The following is a 20,481-nucleotide window of genomic DNA, read 5'->3' as shown; positions in this document are numbered from 1 at the left end:
CACGAAGAACGGGCCACAGCTCTGTGGCCTGTGAAAGCCTGGAAAGTTTCAAAGGAATGAATATTTTATACACTTTCCAGGACTTACGTGTGGAGAGATCCTTAAAAGATTGAAAGCGCCCGTTTCCCGGTCCTTCTCTCTGCTTTTTTTAATGTTGAGCTATAATTCATATACTATAAAATTCACAGTATTAAAGTGTACAATTCAGCAGTCTTTTTAAAAATGTATTCACAAGGGTGTGTAACCATTAGCACTAGGTAATTCCAGAACATTTTCACCGCCCCCCAGAGAAACCCCATATCCTTTAGTGTCAACCCCCACTCTCCCTGCCCCCAGCTCTGGCAAACACTAATCTACTTTCTGTCTCTATGAATTTTCCTATTCTTGACATTGCGTACAAGTGGAATCACAGTATGCGGGTCTTCTGTAACTGGCTTCTTTCACTTAGTAGGATGTTTTCAAGGTTCATCCACGTCCCAGCCTGTGCTGCATTCCTTTTCACGGCTGAATAGCAGCCCAGTGCGCGGACAGACCACATTTTGTTTATTCATTTATCCATGGATGGATATTTGGGTCGTTTCCACTTTGAGGCTATTGTGAATAGTGCTGCTGTGAACAGTTGTGGACACTTTTCCGTGTGGGGGCGTTTCCGTTTGTCTTGGGTAGATACCTAGGAGTGGAATGCCCGAGTCACGTGGTCACTCTATGTTTAACCTTTTCAGGAGCTGCCAGGCTGTCTTCCCAGGCAGCTGCACCAGTTTCCAGTCCCAGCAGCAGTGCATGCTGGTTCTGATTTCTCTGCATCCTCGCCAACACTTGTGACTGTCCATCTTTCCGACTGTGGCCGTCCTAGTGGGGGTGATGGGGCTTCTCGCTGCTCTTACCTTGCTTTTCCACCAGATCTTCTGAACACAGTCTTTACCACCCACGGAACTGCCAAGCTCTTGTTTAAAGGGGGGCTCCCCCAGGACTTCCCTGGTGGTCCAGTGGGTAAGACTCCGTGCTCCCAAAGCAGGGGGCCCAGGTTCGATCCCTGATCGGGGAACTAGATCCCGTATGCATGCTGTAACTAAACATCCCACGTGCTGCAACTAAGACCCGGGGCAGACAAAATAAATTAAAAAAAAAAAAAAAGTTGAGCCGCTGTAAACATTTAAAAAATAAATAAGTAGGGGCTCCCTCTGGACTGAGACTCCAGGAAATCAGGGCGCACACCTGTCCTGTCTGCTGTGGTCCCCTCCAGGGCGCAGTGGAGAGCAGCTGCTCGATCACAGTCTTGCTGAATGAATGGATGGCTTTATGATCATCTAAGCACCCACGTGGGAACACGGATCCTGACCGCATGCTGCGCTCTGAGCTCTAACGACCTCTGATCATTCAGAAGTCCAAGGAACCAGACCCAGACTCGCATTCTGTGGAAATTTCCACATTCTCATCAAGTTCTCCTCTGATATCATGTCGTCACTGAAGGCCCCGCCGGGTTGGACGGCGTCCTCCGGGCGACTGTCCTGGGAGGGACCTGGTGTCGGGCCACACACACCTCCACCCCTCCGAGTCTGCAGCTCTGCTCCTGGACGGAGCCCATCCCCCATGCCTTGGCCTCCGCGACGTCCATCCCGGCCAAACGCAGCGGATGTGCGATGCCGCCCTTGTGGGGGAGGAAGCACAGGAGCTCAGCACTTATTGTTCAGAGGAAAAAGTTCCGCGGAGCCCGAGGAAGACGCTGAATTGTGCCTGTGGAACCGGGGAGCCCAAGGGGAGGTCACCCTTCGGTGCCTTGGACAGAGGCGGCTCGGATGCCTTGGTGGAGCCGGAAGTCAGTAGAGTTGACCTTGGCCAGCCTCCCACTTTCCTCGCTCACACTCCCCCCGGCCTCCCTGTCCTGAGCCCAGCCAGGTCCCTGCTTCAGGACCGGGAACAAAAGTGACCATCACTTCCGGGCACTCACCCCACGCGAGAGCCTGTCGAAGGGCTGTCTTCCTGTCCCCATTTTACAGATGAGGAAAATGAGGCCCCAGGCAGGTCAGACCTGGGCCACAGTCTCAGGACTGGCAGGCGGAGGAGCTGGGATTTGAGTCAAGCAGTTTGGCCACCGGGAGCTCAAAAAAGAGGAGCAAAATAGGGCCCCTGAGCGTTTAGAATATGTCAGCGTGAGGGGGCAGCTGGTACCTCCTCTGAGGTCATCCGCGTGTGTGTGTACGTTACAGTATTCGTTCCTTGAATAAAATGCTGTGATAGGGGAACCTCAGTTTTTTTTGGCTTTTGAAAAGTGTTTCTGCCTGGGCCAAATAAAAAGGTGTCTTACCTGCACTTGCTCCTCCCAGATTATTATTTTTGAATTTTCCTGATTGGTGAAATCGGGACCCCTTGTGGAAGGGAGGCACAGGCTTTGGCGCCCGGCTCTGTTCTCCTCGGGCACAGGGCGCAAACCCTTCCGTGCCTCAGTTTCCTCGTTTGGAGGGCTGGCATAAAGGTGCCCCTGCCACACGTCCCAGAGAACTGTATCCCTGGAAGCCACGAGCATCCTTTCCCCCCTCTCTCACTGACAGAGGTGGCTCACCTATCTCCCAGGTGAGAATGCCCCTCCCCCTCGAGGCCTGGGGCCCGTGGACACTGGGACAGGCTGGACGGTAAGAAATTCAACCTGCATACTATTCACAATAGCCAAGACATAGAAATAACCTAAATGTCCATCGACAGATGAATGGATAAAGAAGATGTGGTACATACGTACAATGGAATATTACTCAGCCATAAAAAAAGAATGAAAGAATGCCATTTGCGGCAACATGGATGGACCTGGAGATGATCATACTAAGAGAAGTCAGAAAGAGAAAGACAAATACCAGATGATATCACTTATCTGTGGAATCTAAAATATGGCACAAAAGAATTTCTCTACGAAACAGACTCACAGACATAGAGAACAGACTTGTGGTTGCCAAGGGGGAGGGGGTGGGGGAGGGATGGAGTGGGAGTTTGGGGTTAGCCATGCAAACTACTATACACAGAATGGAGAAGCAATGAGGTCCTACTGTATAGCACGTGGAACTATATACAATAGCCTGTGATAAACCATCATGGAAAAAAATATGAAAAAGAATGTAGATATATGTATAACTGAGTCACTGTATTGTACGGTATAAATTCACACAACGCTGTAAATCAACTATACTTCAATAAAATAAATTAAGAAAAAAAAAAGAAATTCAAGTTGTAGATGAGAAAGCAGGAAAGGGTCACGATGCCTTGGCCATTCCCATCCTCTGTGAGTGAGTGAGATGGACCCAGTGGCAGCTCCCAGCTCTTAGATGTCATAGATTAGTAATTCTTCTTTTTCCCCAGTTTTGGGAATTAACAGAGGGTTGCCAACTCTTTGTCTGACCAAGAAAGGACAACTTCTAAAGTACCACTTACAACTACTGCCATTTGCCACCAGGCAAGAGACACGTTAGCACCAAAAGCAAAGGAAATCAACCACCTCGGAATTTTTTTTTTTTAATGGGATCAGCCCCACTTTGTGAGTACGCTTTTGCGTCTCCCATGTCCCTTCCTGTCTGTTTGCTTTGGACTGTGCAAATGCTTAAACAGGCCTGCTTTGGCATGTGGTCAGCCTTTGGGGACCACTGGGCTGGGCCCTGCTGCAGTGGCATCCTACCCACAGCCGGTGGCTGTTGTGGAGACGTGGCTGAAAAAAGTCAGGGACCACTTGGCACTGGTTTCCCACGGGCTGGGGGATGCCCTGATGACTCCATCGTACTGAGGAAGTGGGCCCCGAACTGATGGCCGAAGTCCCTGTAGAATATATAAACTAGATAACCAACAAGGACCTACTGTACAGCTCAGGGAACACTACTCAGCATTCTGTAATAACCTATATGGGAAAAGAATCTGAAAAAGAAGACTATGTATATATATATAACTGAATCGCTATGTTGTCCACCTGAAACTAACATGACATTGTAAATCAACTCTACTCCAATAAAATTAAAAATACACACAAACACACACACACAAAACCCAAAAGTCCCCGTAGAGAACTTTCCCCCTTCTCAAGGGTGCCCTGAGCTCCCGGGAAAGCTGAGTTGCACGTTAGAAATTCCCCTTCGCCTGCTGGCTGTTGGCTCCTTGGTCTGGCTACGTTCCGCACTGAATGCCCACTCAGGAAACGCAGGCCTACGCTTCCCTGACGTGGCCCCAGTGCCTAGGAGATCGCTGGGCACAGAGTAGCCACTTAATAAATATTTGTTCAGTAAGTGACTGAGTTCAAGTACACCTACTGCCATGGAATATTATACAGCCAATAAAACAAGCTCAAAGACTGGCAAACGTTAACAGTATTGGAATCTAGATGGTGGGGACACAAACTATGTTGCCCTATTTTTTTCCACTGTTCCGTATATTTGAAATCTTTCTTAATAAAAAGCTGGAAAAAGTAACAAAAATTATACCCATGCAGAGTTTATAAGAAACAACAGGGGCAGACCTGTGATACACAGAAATTATGAACTCATATAAATTATTTACTAAAGAGATTGTGAGGAAACGTACCCCAATGCAACTAATGGATATTTCTGGATGTGGGTTTTCACCTTCTCCCTCCGTACTTTCTACCTACGTTTCTGGATTTTCTAAAATTAGGGGGAAAACAGCTTTGTAAAAAATATGAATAAGATGCATCTTAGGGTTTTCTTTTCCCATCGTCCTTCCCTTTCTCTCTTCTCCCGGGGAACTGCTAATGGCTCCTAAATTGTCTTCTCTTTGCCTAGGAGGGAACAAGGCTTTCCTGTTCTGGAAACGTTTGTGTTGCCAGGAGTCCGGCAGATGAGAAAGAATTGAGGAGAGAAGCCCCTTCACGTGGAGCTGCGGCCGGGCTCCCAGGAACCACGGGTCCCCGGGGCAGCGCTGAGCTGTGGGCTCAGGGTTTTTCAGAAAGCTATACAGGGTCAGAGTGCAGGGTGCCCTGGGATGTGGAACTGATCCCCAGGGAACAGAGATGGGGGGACTCTTGATCCCACCCTCTCATTATACAGAAAAGAACATGAGATCCAGAGAGGGGAAGTGACTGCCCGGGTCACATGGCACCCAGCCGCCAAGGCGGACTTGATCCCACGACGCCCGAGCCCTCCTCCCGAGATCCCTCTCCCCAGTCCTTCAGGGCACTCTCCCAGGAGTGCTTCTGGATTTTCCTCTGTTCAGTGGACCCAGAGAGCAATCACTCCAACCCCTTCCCGACATTCTGCATCACTGGGTTTCAAAATCACCCCTGAGTTTTCCAAGGGAAACATATTTTGGTTTTGGTTCTGTTCTTCCACTCATTTGAAGAAATCTGAGAGCCCTTTCTAATTGTTTGGTCAAGACTGCAGACAGGCAGTGAGGCACGCCACAAACGAGATCTTGAGCCTGGGGAACCCAAGGCCACCGCTGGCCTGGAGAAAGACGGGACACCAGGCCTGTCCCGGGTGCCCGCTCAGCACATGAGCCCCGAGTTCTTGGAACACAGGGTGGGGTGTTTGCCAAGTTCCCCAGATCCCTGACATTGGCGTCCTGTTGGGAGAGGCTGGGGCTTTGGTGTCTGTGGGTGCATACTGAGTCCATGCGAAGTTGGTAGCTATGGGCCCTGCCAGAAGTGGGGCCCTGCAGCCTGGACTACATTTGCTAGCCTCCCTTGCAGCTAGGTGTGGCTGTGTGACTAAGTTCTAGCCAGCAGGATGTGAGTGCAAAGTGACGCACAGCTTAAGAAAGGGGCATGCCGTTCTTCGCCCCGCCCTTCTTCTTGCTTGCTGGATGGTAGATGTGATGACCTGAGTTCCAGCAGCCATTTTGGCACCTGGGGTGACTCTAGGAATAGGAAGAACAAAATGGGAGAAACTTGGGCCCTGACATCATGGAGCCCCCTGCAGTGAAAAATAAGTTTCCATCTTCTTTCTTTTTTTTTTTTTTTTGTCCACGCTGCACAGCTTATGGGATCTTAGTGCCCCGACCAAGGACTGAACCCAGGCCCTCGGTGGTGAAAGCGCAGAGTTCTAACCACTAGACCACCAAGGAATTCCCCATTTCCATCTTCTTAAAGCCATGATTATTTGGGGTTTCCTTTGACTTGTGGACCCTCATGAGTCCTCTGGTCCCAGGGTTCACACTAGCTCTGTGTCCTCTGCAGCCAGCCCCAGAGAGCAGATGAATGGCCAGGCTTTGAATTAAAAAGGAGTCTCCTGGGGAGGCTGTAACCAAATGACCCCAGACAGAACACGTTTATTATCTCATGTTTCAGAGCTCAGGAGTCAGAGCAGAAGCAGAATCTGGGGGGGTGAGGGGCGAGCAGGACGAGACACCCCCGCCCCACCCCGGACGCTGCCCGTCATGTGAACTGGGACGTTCTGCTTGGCTCCTTACTGCTCTTTCCCAATTCGAGGCCAGGCACGGTCGGGGAACCTTCCCCATCGCCCCCTCCAGCCTCATCCCTCCCGGCTGGCCTGATGCCCCCAGCGCGGGCCCATCTAGGACAGAGCCATTTCCGGGCCTGGGACCACCCCTCCGCTTTCACCGAGCGGGACCCCTCGGGGGGCCCTGCCTGACCTCTGTCTCCCTGGGGCCTCTCAGCATGTCCCCCAAGCCGGACTCAAGAGTCAGAAGAAACACCGGGCCCAGCAGGGCTGCAAAGCCACTGCTGACTGTAAGGTCTACAGCAGCCCAAACTGAGTGCCCCTTTCTGAGTTCATGTACCTGCCTGCTGGCTCCGTGAGGCCTGTGAAATGCCAGCTCGGTGTGATGTGGCTGCTAAAAAAAAAGCTAATTCAGGGACTTCCCTGGTGACGAAGTGATTAAGAATCCGGGTTCGAGCCCTGGTCTGGGAAGATCCCACATGCTGCGGAGCAACTAAGCCCGTGAGCCACAACTACTGAGCCTGCGCTCTAGAGCCCGTCAGCCACAACTACTGAAGCCCACGTGCCCTAGAGCCCGTGCTCCGCAACAAAAGAAGCCGCCGCAATGAGAAGCCCACGCACCGCAACGAAGAGTAGCCCCCGCTCGCCGCAACTAGAGAAAGCCCGCGTGCAGCAACAAAGACCCAATTGAAGCCAGGAAAAAAAAAAAACAAAGCTAATTCAATATTGAGTGGCACTAAAAATGTTGGGGCTTGGATCTGGGAGGGCAGAGCTCCCGGAGCTCGGTGTGGTCAGACCCCACATGGGGATGGAGCCCCTCTGGGCACTGGCAGCCACCCCCATGCTGCCCAGGGCTACTTTGGCCTGACACCAAGGCTACTTTGGCCTTCCTGGCACCATCTCATTTCCTCCCTGAGGTCACCGTGTGAGGGTGGAAGATGACTGTCCCCACTTCACAGATGAGCAAACTGAGGATCAGGGGAGTCCTGGCCTGCCCTGGGGCCAGCTAGGAGGAAGGAGCCTGGACTTGGCCCCTGGGCACTAGCTCCACGAGTCAGGGACCCTTCTGCCTGTGTAGAGAGGCGTCCCCAACAGCAGCCCGGGGCCGGGGGTGGAGGAGACACTCAGCAAACCCCTGGTGGGGGGCGGAGGATGACGAAGCCAGATCCTGGGCTCACCAGCAGGTGAGGGGCAAGTAAGAGAGCTGGCAGTGACATCACATGGGGAACGGAGGAGGGAACGGAGCTGGCCATGGAACACAGTCTCATAAAACGGGGAAGGACCACCCGCCTCAGTCCTCGGGTCCAGGTGTGAGACCCGCGCCCAGCCCAACGGAGCGACGTTCCCCCAAAGCAACTGGCCCCCCGTCCACGAAGACATCAGAATCATGCCAGCTAAGGACAGCAGGTGACCCTGGACTGGACACTGGAGCACGAGAAAATTATCTGTTTGCTTACGTACTGAAACGACATTACAAGTGTGAAATCTGAATGAAGGCTGCAGATTAGATAAAGAGTGAAAGAGTGTGTAACAGTGTGAAGCGCCTGGTTTCGAGTTTGTCTGTGGCTGTGTGAGAGGCTCGTCCTGCTCTTAGGAAACACACACCGGGTATTTGGGTAAAGGGGCATCGGGTCTGCAACTTGCTCTCAAGTGGATCAGAAAAGAGAGAGAGAGAAGAGAATGATAAGGCAAACTCAGTAAAATGTTAACAGTTGGAGAATCTGGGTGAAGGAGTTCTTGTATTATTTCTGTAGGACAGAAATTATTTCTGTTACAAACAGAAAGGCAGCATCCTGAAAAGAAAAAGCCGGGGGGGCCCCTTTCAACTCAAGGAGACTAAACGGACTCAGCAGGAATTGCAATGCATCCCGAATCAGCGGAAAAACCAGCCACCAGTGACTTTAGTGGGACGGCTGGGGAAATGCGCCCACGGAGAGTGTACTGCATGCCAGCCCTGCACCCATGTTTTCTGGGTGTGATGGTCACGTGAGTTCTTGCAGGAGAACATAATGAACCTGCTCTTGAGGTGCACGCTGGATTTGGGGCAAAGGGGCAGGACGTCTGCAATGGGCTCTCACGTGGTTCAGCAAAAATACATATAGGAAAGAAAGAGTGCAAGCCATGCGCCCTAAACAGGGGTGCGGGTGGGGTGTGCACAGGGTTCACGCCATTTTTCTCTAAGACACAGACCTGCTTGCCCTTACAGCCAAGGGTAGTGAAGGGGCCTGGGGTGGGGGAGGGAGGAGGAGGGAGGGGAGGGAGGGGGAGGGGGGGAGGGAGGGGAGGGAGGGGAGGGAGGGGAGGGAGGGGGAGGGAGGGGAGGGAGGGGGAGGGAGGGGGAGGGAGGGGGAGGGAGGGGGAGGGAGGGGAAGGGAGGGGGAGGGAGGGGAGGGAGGGTGGAAGGAGGGGGAGGGTGGAAGGAGGGGGAGGGTGGAAGGAGGGGGAGGCTCTCTCCCCACCCAGCCCCTGCACCCCCCTCTCCCCAGTCTCTTGGCTTTTCTCTGTCTGGCCACAAGATGTCTCCGTGTAGCCCTACTAGAAAGTGGTCTCCGTTCTTTAAAGTTCTTTAAGTTCATGAATGACCCACTGCCCTTTCTCTCCATCAGCTGCTCCTTTTCCCATCTTGCCTGAAGGCACGGGCTTCCTCTGGTGCGTTTCCTGGGGTCACCTCCCACTCTGCCCTCCACGTGGTAATTCCCCATTAGGGGGTCTCTGCTGCCCTCTGGTGGTCGTTGCTTATAACACTGAACTCACACTTCCGGAGCCCCAGAAACCTGAAATGGCTTTGCGGCCTCTCCTAGTCCTACAAGAGGTGGGTGCTCCCGGGAAACAGAACCCACTGAATATATGAGGAGATTTATTTTAGGGAACTGGCTCACGTGATGTGGGGCTGGCAAGTCCGGAATCCAAAGGGCGGGCTGGAAACTCAGGCAGGAGCTGAAGCTCCTGGAAACCTCGCTTTTGCTCCTGGGATCTCCCGGTGGTGAAGGGGTGAAGCCCCGCGCCCCGCCCACCCCGCCATGTCACTGAGGGTCAGGTCCTTTACTTCAAGCCAACTGACTGCAAGGCCGACCGCATCCCCCAGTGCCTTCCCAGCAACCCACGCGTTCGTGTTGGATGAAACGGTGGGTCACTATGGCCCGGCTGAGATGACACAGAAGACTGACCATTGCAGTTCGCTAACTGAAAAGGTTGCATTTTAAAGTGAAATGTCACGTCTCCAATTAATGTTGGCCTGCTGATTCCCAACTCCAACTTTTTAAAAATCCCGCATTTGGTAAGAAAACGCCGATTCTGTTTTCTGAGTGTATGAGTGAATGAGTGTGGGGCTTGGAGCAGGACAGGCCCAGAGCTGCCCCGCAGGTATTATTATTGTTGCTGTTGTGATGAGAATTACCTGCATGAAACGTTAATGAAGTTGGAAAGAGACAGCGGGAAGGAGGGAGGGAGAGAAATCATACGTAAGGGATAGAACGAGGCCCAGGGACGGAACTGAAGCTTTTCACCAAATGTGCAGGAAGCGAGGGACGCCAGGCGTAGCTCAGAGCCACATCCCTCCGGTCTCCGCCCCTGCTGTCACGTGGCCACCTTCCCTGTGTGTCTGCTTCCTCTTTTTACAAGACCCCAGTCGTTGGACCAGAGCCTGTCCTGCTCCAGGATGGCTCAGCTCAGCTAATGACATCTGCAAAGACCCTATTTCCAAATAAGGTCACATTCTGAGGTCCTGGGTGGACGTGCATTTGGGGGGACACTATTCAGTGCGGTGCAGCCCCCGAGAGAGACGGAGCCGAGAGCGTGCAAGGGATCTGACCGGTACCAGGACGGCCGCTCCGCACAGAGCAGGGACACAGGAGCCCCTTCCGCGGCCTCATCCAGGGAAGACCTGCACAGTGACTGGCAGAGCCTCGGGGCACCGGTCAGGGCCACCGTGTGGGAAGTCAGGGGAGGTGACATGCCCCAGACAGGAAGAAGCTGAGTTATGTGTATGCATTGCTCAGGGCCCACAGGGAGCACTGAGCTTGTGCAAAGGGACGTATGGGGTGATAAAGGGACCACGCAGAGATGTGGGGGGAGGGACAGGTAACCAGCACAGGACCAGCCACCCCAGGGCTGGCGCCACTGTGGGCAGACAGGCCAGGAATTGCCCTGGGGGCTGCCCTGCCGTCTCTTTACTGATGCACCAGGGACTTATTTCCCCTAACAACAAGGCAAGGAAAGAGGGCCACGGTCCCATTTTACCGGGGAGAAGACTGCCGCCCAGAGAGGTCAGCTGATTTGCCTAAGGTCACACAGCAGGGCTGGGATTTGAACCTGTATTTAGCTGACTCTAAAGTCCTCGCTTTCAGGGTGTGGAGAAAAGGGAACCCTCCTGCAATGCTGGTGAGAATGTAAGTTGGTGCAGCCACGGTGGAGAACAGTATGGAGGTTCCTTACAAAACTGAAAATAGACCTACCATAGGATCCAGCAATCCCACTCCTGGGCATATATCCGGAGAAAACTATAATTTGAAAAGATGCATGCACCGCAATGTTCATAGCAGCACTATTCATAATAGCCACGACATGGAAGCAACCTAAGTGTCCATCAACAGAGGAATGGATAAAGAAGGTGTGGTGGTGGGGCTTCCCTGGTGGCGCAGTAGTTAAGAGTCCGCCTGCCGATGCAGGGGACACAGGTTCGTGCCCCGGTCCGGGAAGATCCCACATGCCACGGAGCGGCTGGGCCCGTGAGCCATGGCCGCTGAGCCTGCGCGTCCGGAGCCTGTGCTCCGCAATGGGAGAGGCCACAACAGTGAGAGGCCCATGTACTGCAAAAAAAAAAAAAAAAAAAAAAAAAAAAAAAAAAAAAAAAAAAGAAGGTGTGGTGTATATATACAATGGAATATTACTCAGCCATAAAAAAAAAAACAAAATAATGCCCTTTGCAGCAACATGGATGGACCTAGAGATTATCATACTAAGTGAAGTAAGTCAAACAGAGAAAAGACAAATATCATATGATATCACTTACATGGGGAATCTAAAAAAATATACAAAGGAACTTATTTACAAAACAGAAACAGACCCACAGGCAGAGAAAACAAACTTATGGTTACCAAAGGGGAAAGGAGGGGAGGGATAAACAAGGAGTATGGGATTAACAGACACACTCCTATATATAAAAGAGATAACTATCAAGGAACTACTGTACAGCACAGGGAACTATATTCAATACCTTGTAAAAAACTATACTGGAAAAGAATCTGAAAAAGAGTGTCTGTGTGTTTGTGTGTGTGTGTATCACCACGCTGTACTCCAGAGACGAATACAACACTGTAAATCAACTGTATTTCAATCAAAATAAAGTCCTCGCTTTCATATACACTTTAAAAAAAACAAACACACTCTTCGTTATAAAGACCTTCAGACGTATACAAAGTGAACAAACTTGTGCAGCGGGTCCTCCATGGCAAGTTACCAACATGCTGCTTTTCTACCTTCCCCTCTTCCCGCCCAATCTCTTACTGTTGGGGTTGTTAGTTGCCTATTTCTTTCCTTCAGGTAAAACGGAGATGCACTGAACTGCACACATCCTACAATTAGCAAAATGTACCGTACTTCAGTTAGCACAGTTTTGTATGTGCCGTTCTATTTTCTTCTTTTTGTGTTATCGTTGTTTTCTTGCTTTTCTAGCAATGAGCAGATAGTGTTTATAAGGGGGGAAAGGCCAGTAAAATGATGATTAACGCGTTGAAGATGTCCCTGTGGGCTGGTGCCCTGTCCCCTCGATTCAGCGCCGAGCAGCGATTCGCTGTGCTTTTTCGCAAACCCCCCCTGAGTAGCCAAGTCTCCTAGGAGCCTGGGGAAGGCCGCGTGGCCTTCTCGGAGGCGGAGCCCCAGCAATACGGCCCACGAGCACAGCTGGGCGCAGGGCCAGCAGCCCTAAGCCCGGTCCCCGCACCTCCTGGGGAACCCCAGCGCTGCCAGGTCCACAAGAACCTCCATCTTCACCGGGAGAGTGGGAGCCTCTCGGCGACCCCACCTGGGCCAGCGCAAGGCTGGTTGAGGCCTCCTAATCCGCTAGGGGAGGCTGGCCCGGGGAGAGGTTGCCTTAGTGACCAGCGGAGGCTCCTCCCAGGGTGACTGCAGGTGGCCACGTCGCCTGGTAACCAGGTGGCAGCGTCCCTTGAGCCAGGACCACGCAGCTGCACCCAGCCCCGTGCGGCTTCTCCCAGGCCTGTGGGACCCCTGGGGCCCTGGACCCCAGGACCAGGACAGCTGCTGTCTCCAACCACAATGAACATCGTTCTCTCCAGGTGAGCAGCCCCACGCTGGCCTGGGTTGGGAGGGAGGGGGCGGCCGGGTTTTCGGGGCCAGACGCACCAAGACAGATGGGGCCGCCTGGACTGCTGGGGCAGGGGGCAGTGGTAAGGATGCTCTCCCGCCCACACCACGCCCACCTGGAGGTCTAGAGACCATGGAGGCTTCCAGAATCTGGCCTCTGTCTGCTTCTCCAGCATTTTTGCCCACAGCCCTGGGGTAGCTAAATTCACAGGGGCCACCCCAACTTCCCTCACTCATCTCTACCTGGGAAACCCCTCTTCATATCTCAAAACCCCATCAGGCATCACCCCCTCTGTGAAATCGTCTCCGACCCCACTGCCTGCAGCCTGAATCTATCACTGCCTTCTCAACTTGCCCCTTACCCAGCTGTTTCCACGCCTGGCTCCTCTGGGGCTCACAAACTCGAGGGTGCCCCTGGACCACCTGATGGGCTTCTTTAAAAATGCAGCCCCCTGGACCTCGCTCACAGGGAGTCTGGCGGAGAGTGGGCTGGGATTCTGCAGGCTTAACTTGTGTCCCAGGCGATTCTGACTGAGGGTGTCCAAGGACCCCATGTGGAGGGACAGGGATTGCGGCCGGCTGTGTGACCTGGAGCAAGATGCTGCACCTCTCTGGTCTCCGTTTACCTTGTTTGCAGGGTAATACCCACGATGCGCACTGCAAACCGTAAAGGGCTGCAGCAGTTCGGGTTTGTCAGGAGGACAAAGGGCCCTCCTCTCAGCTTCCAGCTTTAGAGATGTGATTGGAGGGACGCACAGGCTGGGGGCTTTGGTCATACAGAGAGAGGATGGGGCAGTGACCACCTGGGTGGGACGAGGGGCAAGGAGAGGGTGCAGTGGTGCGAGAGCGAGGCGACTGTCTGAGGCTGTGCCCCCTTTACTGTCTCGGGAAGATGAAATCCAGCAGGTCCTTCACTCACTCCGTATTCTTTCATGGAACACCTGCGATGGGCAGGCCCCAGGCTAGCGGCACATAAAGATGAGTCAGCACGCTCCCCGCAAGCCCGACCCAGAAAGATGCAGAGGGTGAGAGGAACCAAGCACAACAGGAAGCGATACATGGTGATAAACGGCCTGCCAGGAGGACACACTAAAGGTTCAGGGCTGGGGGAGGGAGGAGGGACCTACGGGCGGAGCACGGCGTCCTCAGGGCAGCGAGAGTTCTCTGCGACACTGTGAAGGTGGAGGCAGGGTACTGACGATGGCACCTGTCAAAATCCACGGCATGCAGGACACCAAGAGGGAACCTTCATGTAAACGAAGGACTTTAGTTACTAAGAATGTGTCACTATGGGTTCACCTTTGGTAACAGAGGTGGGGCACTAAAGGGAAGCGGTTGATGATAGGGAAACCCTGAGCGCCGGGGAGGGGGTATGTAGGAACCCTGTGTATTTTTCCACTCAGCTTTTCTGTAAACCTAAAACTGGTCCCCCCACCGCCCAAAAAAGTTTATTAATAAAGATTTACGATGTAGAGAAGGGAGAGAATGTCAACAGCTCGGGGAAAAGAGAGAATCTGGGGATTTCAGAGAGAAGAGGAATACAGACCAACTCTGCTGGGAAGATAAAGCCCCTGTAAGGGCCCCGGCGTGGGAAAGGCCAGGTTAGGAGCCAAGCCCATGTTTGCACTCCTGCCCGGCCACTGACCAGCCCTGTGACCCCATTGGTCTCCCGCATCTGCCTTGACGGCCTGACCCGGGGACTTTGGGCATTATCCTGGGGACCGGATGCCTGGCCTGGGTTTGCCACCTACGAGGAGGGCGGTGGGTGGGTGACCCCTGTTTCGCTGTCGTGGCCTGGCCGGGCGTCCGTGCCCAGAACGGCTCCTCAGACCCCCACCTCCCCAGGGACAGCAGGTGTGGGTGACGGGGGACACAGTGACCCACGCTGAGAAGTGCTTCAGCCAGTCCTACTCGCTGCTGGCCGCCTACACCCGCAAGACAGCCCGGCCGCGTGACAAGCCGACCAACTGGTCAAGCAGCTCATCGACTTCACCAACACGGAGAACCCGGAGATGCGGGCCGCCCTGAGGAACTTCGCCGAGGACCTGGCCGAAGTGCAGGGTTACCGGCAGGCCGAGGGGAGCCAGTGGCCCCAGCGGACCCATTTCCCGGGGGATCTGAGAGTTGGAGCCGGCCGGCAGGGTCCACAGTCAGCGGACGCATCTCCTCCAAAGGTGTCCCCAGAGTGAGGACGCTCACATCACTCCCTCCCCAGGGTGACACCGCAGTTTACAGGACTGAGAGCCTGGAGGCTTGTGGAGGGCAAGGAGGCTGCAGGGAGTTAGGGAAAGAATTAAAAATCAAAATCCCCATGGGGCGTATATACAATGGAATATTACTCAGCCATAAAAAAGAAGGAAATAATGCCATTTGCAGCAACACGGACGGACCTAGAGATGATCATACTAAGTGAAGTAAGTCAGACAGATAAAGACAAATACCATATGAGATCACTTCCACGTGGAATCTAAAATATGACACAAATGAACTATGAAACAGAAACAGACTCACAGACATAGAGAACAGACTTGTGGTTGCCAAGGGGGAGGGAGCATTGGAGACGGAAGGGTTAGGAGTTTGGGATAAAAAAAAAAAACAATAATAAAAATAAAATAAAACAAAACTCCAGCCAGCCCAGAAAAATCCTCTCTGCGATGGTACAAAAGAATGAAACAGTTTTCTATTGAATAAGCGTTAAGTCAGAGGTAATGCACATCACAGGCGATGGAATAAGTGATGGCAAAGACAGAGGAACCTCACTCCCCCTGAGGACGGGGAAGGGGACAGCACCCTTTGTCACACAGGACTTCCTAATTCCACCTGGCGACTGGGTGGCCACCTGGGCTGGCTAATCATCTTTATCCAAAGAAAACTAAAACCTCACCTCACTCTGACAAGCAGGTAGGTACAGCTGGGAGCCGGGCACCTGGCAAACTCCCTGGAGACGCTGTGCTCCCCAAGTTTACAGCTCAGAGATGACTGGGCTTTCCTGGTTGTAAAACCAGCCAGAGGCTTCTTCAGTTTTTAAAGGCTTTATATCCATCTCAAAGGGACAGAGAAAGGATTTACAACTGCATGTTTTCTCAAAGGAATACTGCACGGAAAGGGAAGGGATAAGTTCCTTTCCCTCTCAGCACTTGGGAAAAAATTATTTCTTCTTTAGGTTTGCGTTTACAAGAGCCATAAGCCATAATGGAGGAGGAAGGGGCTGGGTGGGGACTCCAGCTCCCCCGGCCCATCGGGCAAACCCGACTCTCAGGGGACCCCATCCTCCAGGCACCAGCCTCACCTGGGAACCTGTCAGAAGAAGGCAGATTCTTGGGCTGCACCCTGGACCTGCTGAGTCAGAAGCTCTGGGGTGGTGCCTGGGGATCAGGGTTTCAAGAAGCCCTTGGGGGGACTCCTACACCTGTTCTACTGTGACACCCACAGGGTAAGCGCGTAACCCACACTAGCTTTAACTGTGACCACTGTTACCAGTACTGGCATTGTTTATCCTCGTGTCTAGTTTTAGGCTTGGCACACAGGCACTGACTCAGGGGCGTGCGGTGTCCCCCTCGCTGACCCTGCCATGTCCCTGGACGCCGCACAGCACAGTCAGCTCTGAATTCCCCGCTAGTCCGTGTGCCGGGTGGCTCTGTCGGCATCCCTGGTGAGACCTAAGGCAGTCTGGAGAAACGAAATAGCGCTGGGTCCCAACCAGTTGCTAAAAAACCGTGCGCGGGTACGCTCCTCATACGCACCGTACAGGCCAGGAAACAGGGCTCAGCGAGATGAAGTGTGTCGCCCGCGCTCGCAACCCCAAGGTGGGAGGAGGGCCCACCGTGCAGCTGCGGACGTGCAGACGGCGCTCTGTAAGTGCAGGCCGGTGGCCGCGCAGCCCCCAGCATCTGCCCGGCTCCACCCGCTCTGACTGTGTTATGTCCGCGTGCCCCCAGGTCGAGAGGCTGGAGACCGAGGTCGTCAAGCCCCGGAAGCTCTATGGCGCAGATGAAGCAGACCCAGGTGAGCACGGCGCTGCGGCGCGGGCCACGTGGGGGGCTGGGGCCCCAGGAAAGCACCCTCCTCCTTCCATAGGCTGAGATCAAGGAATTCAAACGCGTCCGGAACGAGGAGCTCAAACAACTGGAAAAGCTGGAGAGACTCAGGCAGAAGTCCCCTTCCCAGAGGCAGACCATCGTATCCTTCCCGAGGCAGGGGCCGGGGGGCGCTGAGGCCGGGGCCGTGCATCACCGAGCCCCCTCCACGGGGGCCGCTGGCTGCCCTGAATCCCTGAGGCCACCTGTTTCAGCCCCAGGTGAGCGTCGCAAGTCTGTCTGGGGAAGGCAGGCTCGCACGCAGGTAACGAAGGGCCTCACAAAACACCGAGGTGAGCTTTACCTGGGCAGGTGTGTGCAGGGCCCCGGGCTCAGGACAGCAGAGTCAGAGGCTCTGGGACAGCCAGCCATCAGCCGGGGCTCAGGAGACCTGGCTTCCGTCCCATCAGCGATGCTACTCAGCGAGTCAGAGAGAGACTCCCCTCCACAGCCTGCTTCCTTGTCAGGGTTACCTACTTACTGCTCACGGGAGGCGGGTACTTCTAGGTGGGGAAACTGAGAAAAGTGACTTGCCCAAGGTCACACAGAGAGCTAAGGGGCAACCCCCAACTCAGCTCTGCAGGCGTCAGGCTCTGAAATCCAGCTTCCTCACGTGCCAGGCCTGCTGTGGAGTCAGGCCATATAGATGCCAAACAAAGCAACCAGTAAGTTAATTACCTAAAATCGTTCCACATGCGGGAATTAATTATCAGCGAACGTGGAGTACCTGTCATAGCAGTAGTTCAGCTGAGCCCACTCTCATGCTTGCAACAATCCTGCAAAGCAGGCCTTACAGCCATCCCCTGTTTGCAGGCAAGCACACTGAGGCTCAGAGGGGTTCAGTGACTTGCCTGAGGTCACACAGCTAACAAGAGGGTCTGTCCAAGAAGCAGCTGCCCGTTTCGCTGTGGTCCCACTCGGCCATTCCTTCCAAAACCAAATTGGCAAGAGGCTCCCACGATGCAGGACAGCTGGCCCAAGGGTGGGGTGAAGGGACAGAGAATGATCCAGAATGGAGCCCCCATGACACTTTGTATCTCTGGGGCCAGGCGGAGACCGGCGTGCAGAGGGCCTTGGCGGATGCCAGCCGCACCTCCCACCAGCCGGAGGAGATGGTGGATGCCTTCCAGGAGCAGAAGCTGCAGGGCCTCCAGGTGGGGGTGGTCGGTCCCTGGTCGGAAGTACTCTGGGCGGCCCCGTGGGTGAGCTCTGGCGGGTGTGCACCTGTGTATGTATGAGTGCATGTGTGTTCCCTGCGACACTGTGTGTGTGTGAGCTTGTGCCTGCTCGGCTCTCAGGGCCCTGACTCCCAGGACAGTTCATCCTGGCTTCCTCCTGGCCGCGGCGGGTAGAGGCCGGCTGCTCGGGCAGCTGTCTTGGGCAGCTGTCCTGCCCGGAAGCCAGCAGTGGCAGCCGTGCGCTCTCAGCACCCGGCCAAGCTCCCCGCCTACCAGGAGAACTGGGCAGAGTCTGTGCCCCCCAGCCCCTGCCTTTCCGCACAGTATCCACAGGACCCTCCTCCTTTTCTCTGCACAGCCCCAGGGGCACAAATACTTCCTCTCTCCACCCCGACCCACGCAGAGCCCCAGGCCCAGAGCCCCAGCTCCTACAAGAGGCCTCAGGGAGGCGGCGTCTTTAAGGGCAAGATGGTCACAGAGACCCCCGCACCCACTCTTGCCCCCCTGCCACTTTCGTCCATTTTCCAAACTGCTGCCCCAAGGCTCTCACAAAAGGCAGCTCTGATTTGTCACTCCCGGGTGTAACACCCTCCTGTGCTTCCCTCATTCCAAGGAGAAAGGCTGAAATCCTCCCCAAGGCTTCAAAGCCCCAGCCCCGCCCTCCAGCCTTCCCTTGGACACACCACTCCACGCTCCAAGAGTTCACCAAGACCTTTTATACCTCAGGGCCTTTGCACAGGCTGTGTCCTCTACCAGGAGGGCTCTGCCCCTACTCTGCATCGCGTTCACACCTGCTGTCCTTCAGAGAAACTCACCTGGACCCCCAGACCTGGTCCGACCAACTGTTAACACTCTCTGCTCCGCTCCCTCTGGGGGCAGTTATCCCAGGGGGTGGATTCATCGTATCTTTAATTCACTCGTGAATCTCACAGATGTTGAATTCACACCTACTATGTGCCAGGCGCTATGCCTGAGGCTGAGGACATCACAGCCAGCAAAGCAAGGCCCCGTCCTCACAGAGCTGACGCTCTTGGGAGACAGAGTTCACGCAGACCCTGTGATGGCGGACAGCAGGGGAGATCTCACTGCTCCACGCCACCTCCTATACTGCACGTCGAAGCCACAGAGCAGACCCCCTGCCTGCCACGTCCCCTCCTGGGTCCTGGGCACCACGTCTAGGGCCTGGCACTCGGTGGGTACTCAGTAAATATTGGGAAAATGAATGAAAGAATGAACGAACGAAGCGAGCGAAACAGTGGTAATTACTGCTCAAGCATCCACGTTGCAGGCAGAACCTAAAAGCACCAGCAGACCATTATCAAGCACCTGACGTTTTCGAGGCCGGCGAGAGCACACAAGGTTCTGCACGGTCAGCGGCCAACAGAAGCACGCACTTTAACATGGGCATCCTTTAAAATTGGGGGAATTCATTTGTAAGAGACGCTTATCCAAACCTCCAAATGTTAAAAGAGATAAAAGCCCAAACTTGAAATAATCATTACCACTCTATCAGTTTTAGGTCACGATTCTAATGAAGTACCTACAAAATAACTCTCTGGCTCCTCTAAAAAGAATGTAAGCCATGCTTTCAAGCAGCGGTTCACTCACCTGAGCGCGCGTCAGAAATGCCCCGGCGGTCTCCTTAAAACGCAGACGGTGGGCACACCCTGGCGTCCCATCCAGTGGGCCTGGGTGGGCCGAAGGATGTGCATCCCTGACAAGCTCCCAGGTGAGGCTGGTGTTGATGAGGGGCCCGCAGGTCGAGAGCCGCGGCGCTCACTGAATCTCTCGTAGGGCTTTGTGGACTGGGACCACTCCTGTCCTTCCTGTGCAGACGCATAAACTGAGGCTTGAGAGGATACGTCATTTCCTCGGGGCTACAGGCCGGCAAAGGGCAGGACGCAGCCTGTTGTTGTCACCAGCACGGCCTCCCGGGGGCAGGACGGGAGGAGGCAGGAGCCAGGGATTTCCAGCACAGTCTTTGGCCCCCTCGCCCCTTCCTTCTCCCAGGCGGCCTAGCGGCTTCCTCCGGCCCGCCTCTTCCAGGTGCTTCTCACGTGACAGGAAGAGGTGTGTCTCCAAACTGCAGGCTCCTCCCCCAACAGCAAGCCTCTTTCCTGCTGGGGCCTGCCACGGTGTAGGAGCTTGTGCTGAGTGCAGCACACAGTGGGAGCTTGTGCTGGGCCCAGCACACAGTGGGAGCTTGTGCTGGGCCCAGCACGTAGGAGGGGACTGACACACAGTAGGAGCCTGTGCTGGACTTGACACAAAGCAGGAGTGTCCCCTCAGGTCTGGCACACAGTAGGAGCTTGTGCTGGGCCCAGCACACAGTAGAAGCCCCCACTGGAGCCGGACATGCAGTAGGAGCTCTGTGAGAGCTTACTGAGCCAAGCTGAACCATCTGATCAAGAGAAGCCAACGTTTCCATCACTGATAATGTTTTGACAAGCTGGCTTATCAGGTTGTGGGCCTTCTGGGCCAGTAGCATCCCCTCCCTCTCCCATAAGACCGACTTCTAGC

The 20,481-nt window shown here is 54.3% G+C and overlaps 1 protein-coding gene across 1 annotated transcript in view; it reads left to right on the top strand.

The window, feature by feature from the left end:
- The window catches only part of CIBAR2 (CBY1 interacting BAR domain containing 2), a gene marked incomplete at both ends in the record, with an annotated part of 40,317 nt that overhangs the window by 7,372 nt on the left and 12,464 nt on the right, over positions 1–20,481 (top strand). Inside the window, 6 exon segments of the mRNA XM_082677840.1 lie at positions 14,553–14,664; positions 14,667–14,793; positions 16,654–16,692; positions 16,694–16,712; positions 16,785–17,048; positions 17,833–17,937. Of these exon segments, the coding sequence (XP_082533966.1) occupies positions 14,553–14,664; positions 14,667–14,793; positions 16,654–16,692; positions 16,694–16,712; positions 16,785–17,048; positions 17,833–17,937 (666 nt within the window).

The sequence above is a fragment of the Grampus griseus genome, assembly GCF_964374135.1.
Source record: "Grampus griseus genome assembly, chromosome: 19".
In the NCBI taxonomy this organism is placed as follows: domain Eukaryota; kingdom Metazoa; phylum Chordata; class Mammalia; order Artiodactyla; family Delphinidae; genus Grampus; species Grampus griseus.
This window is presented reverse-complemented; position numbering and strand designations above follow the sequence as displayed.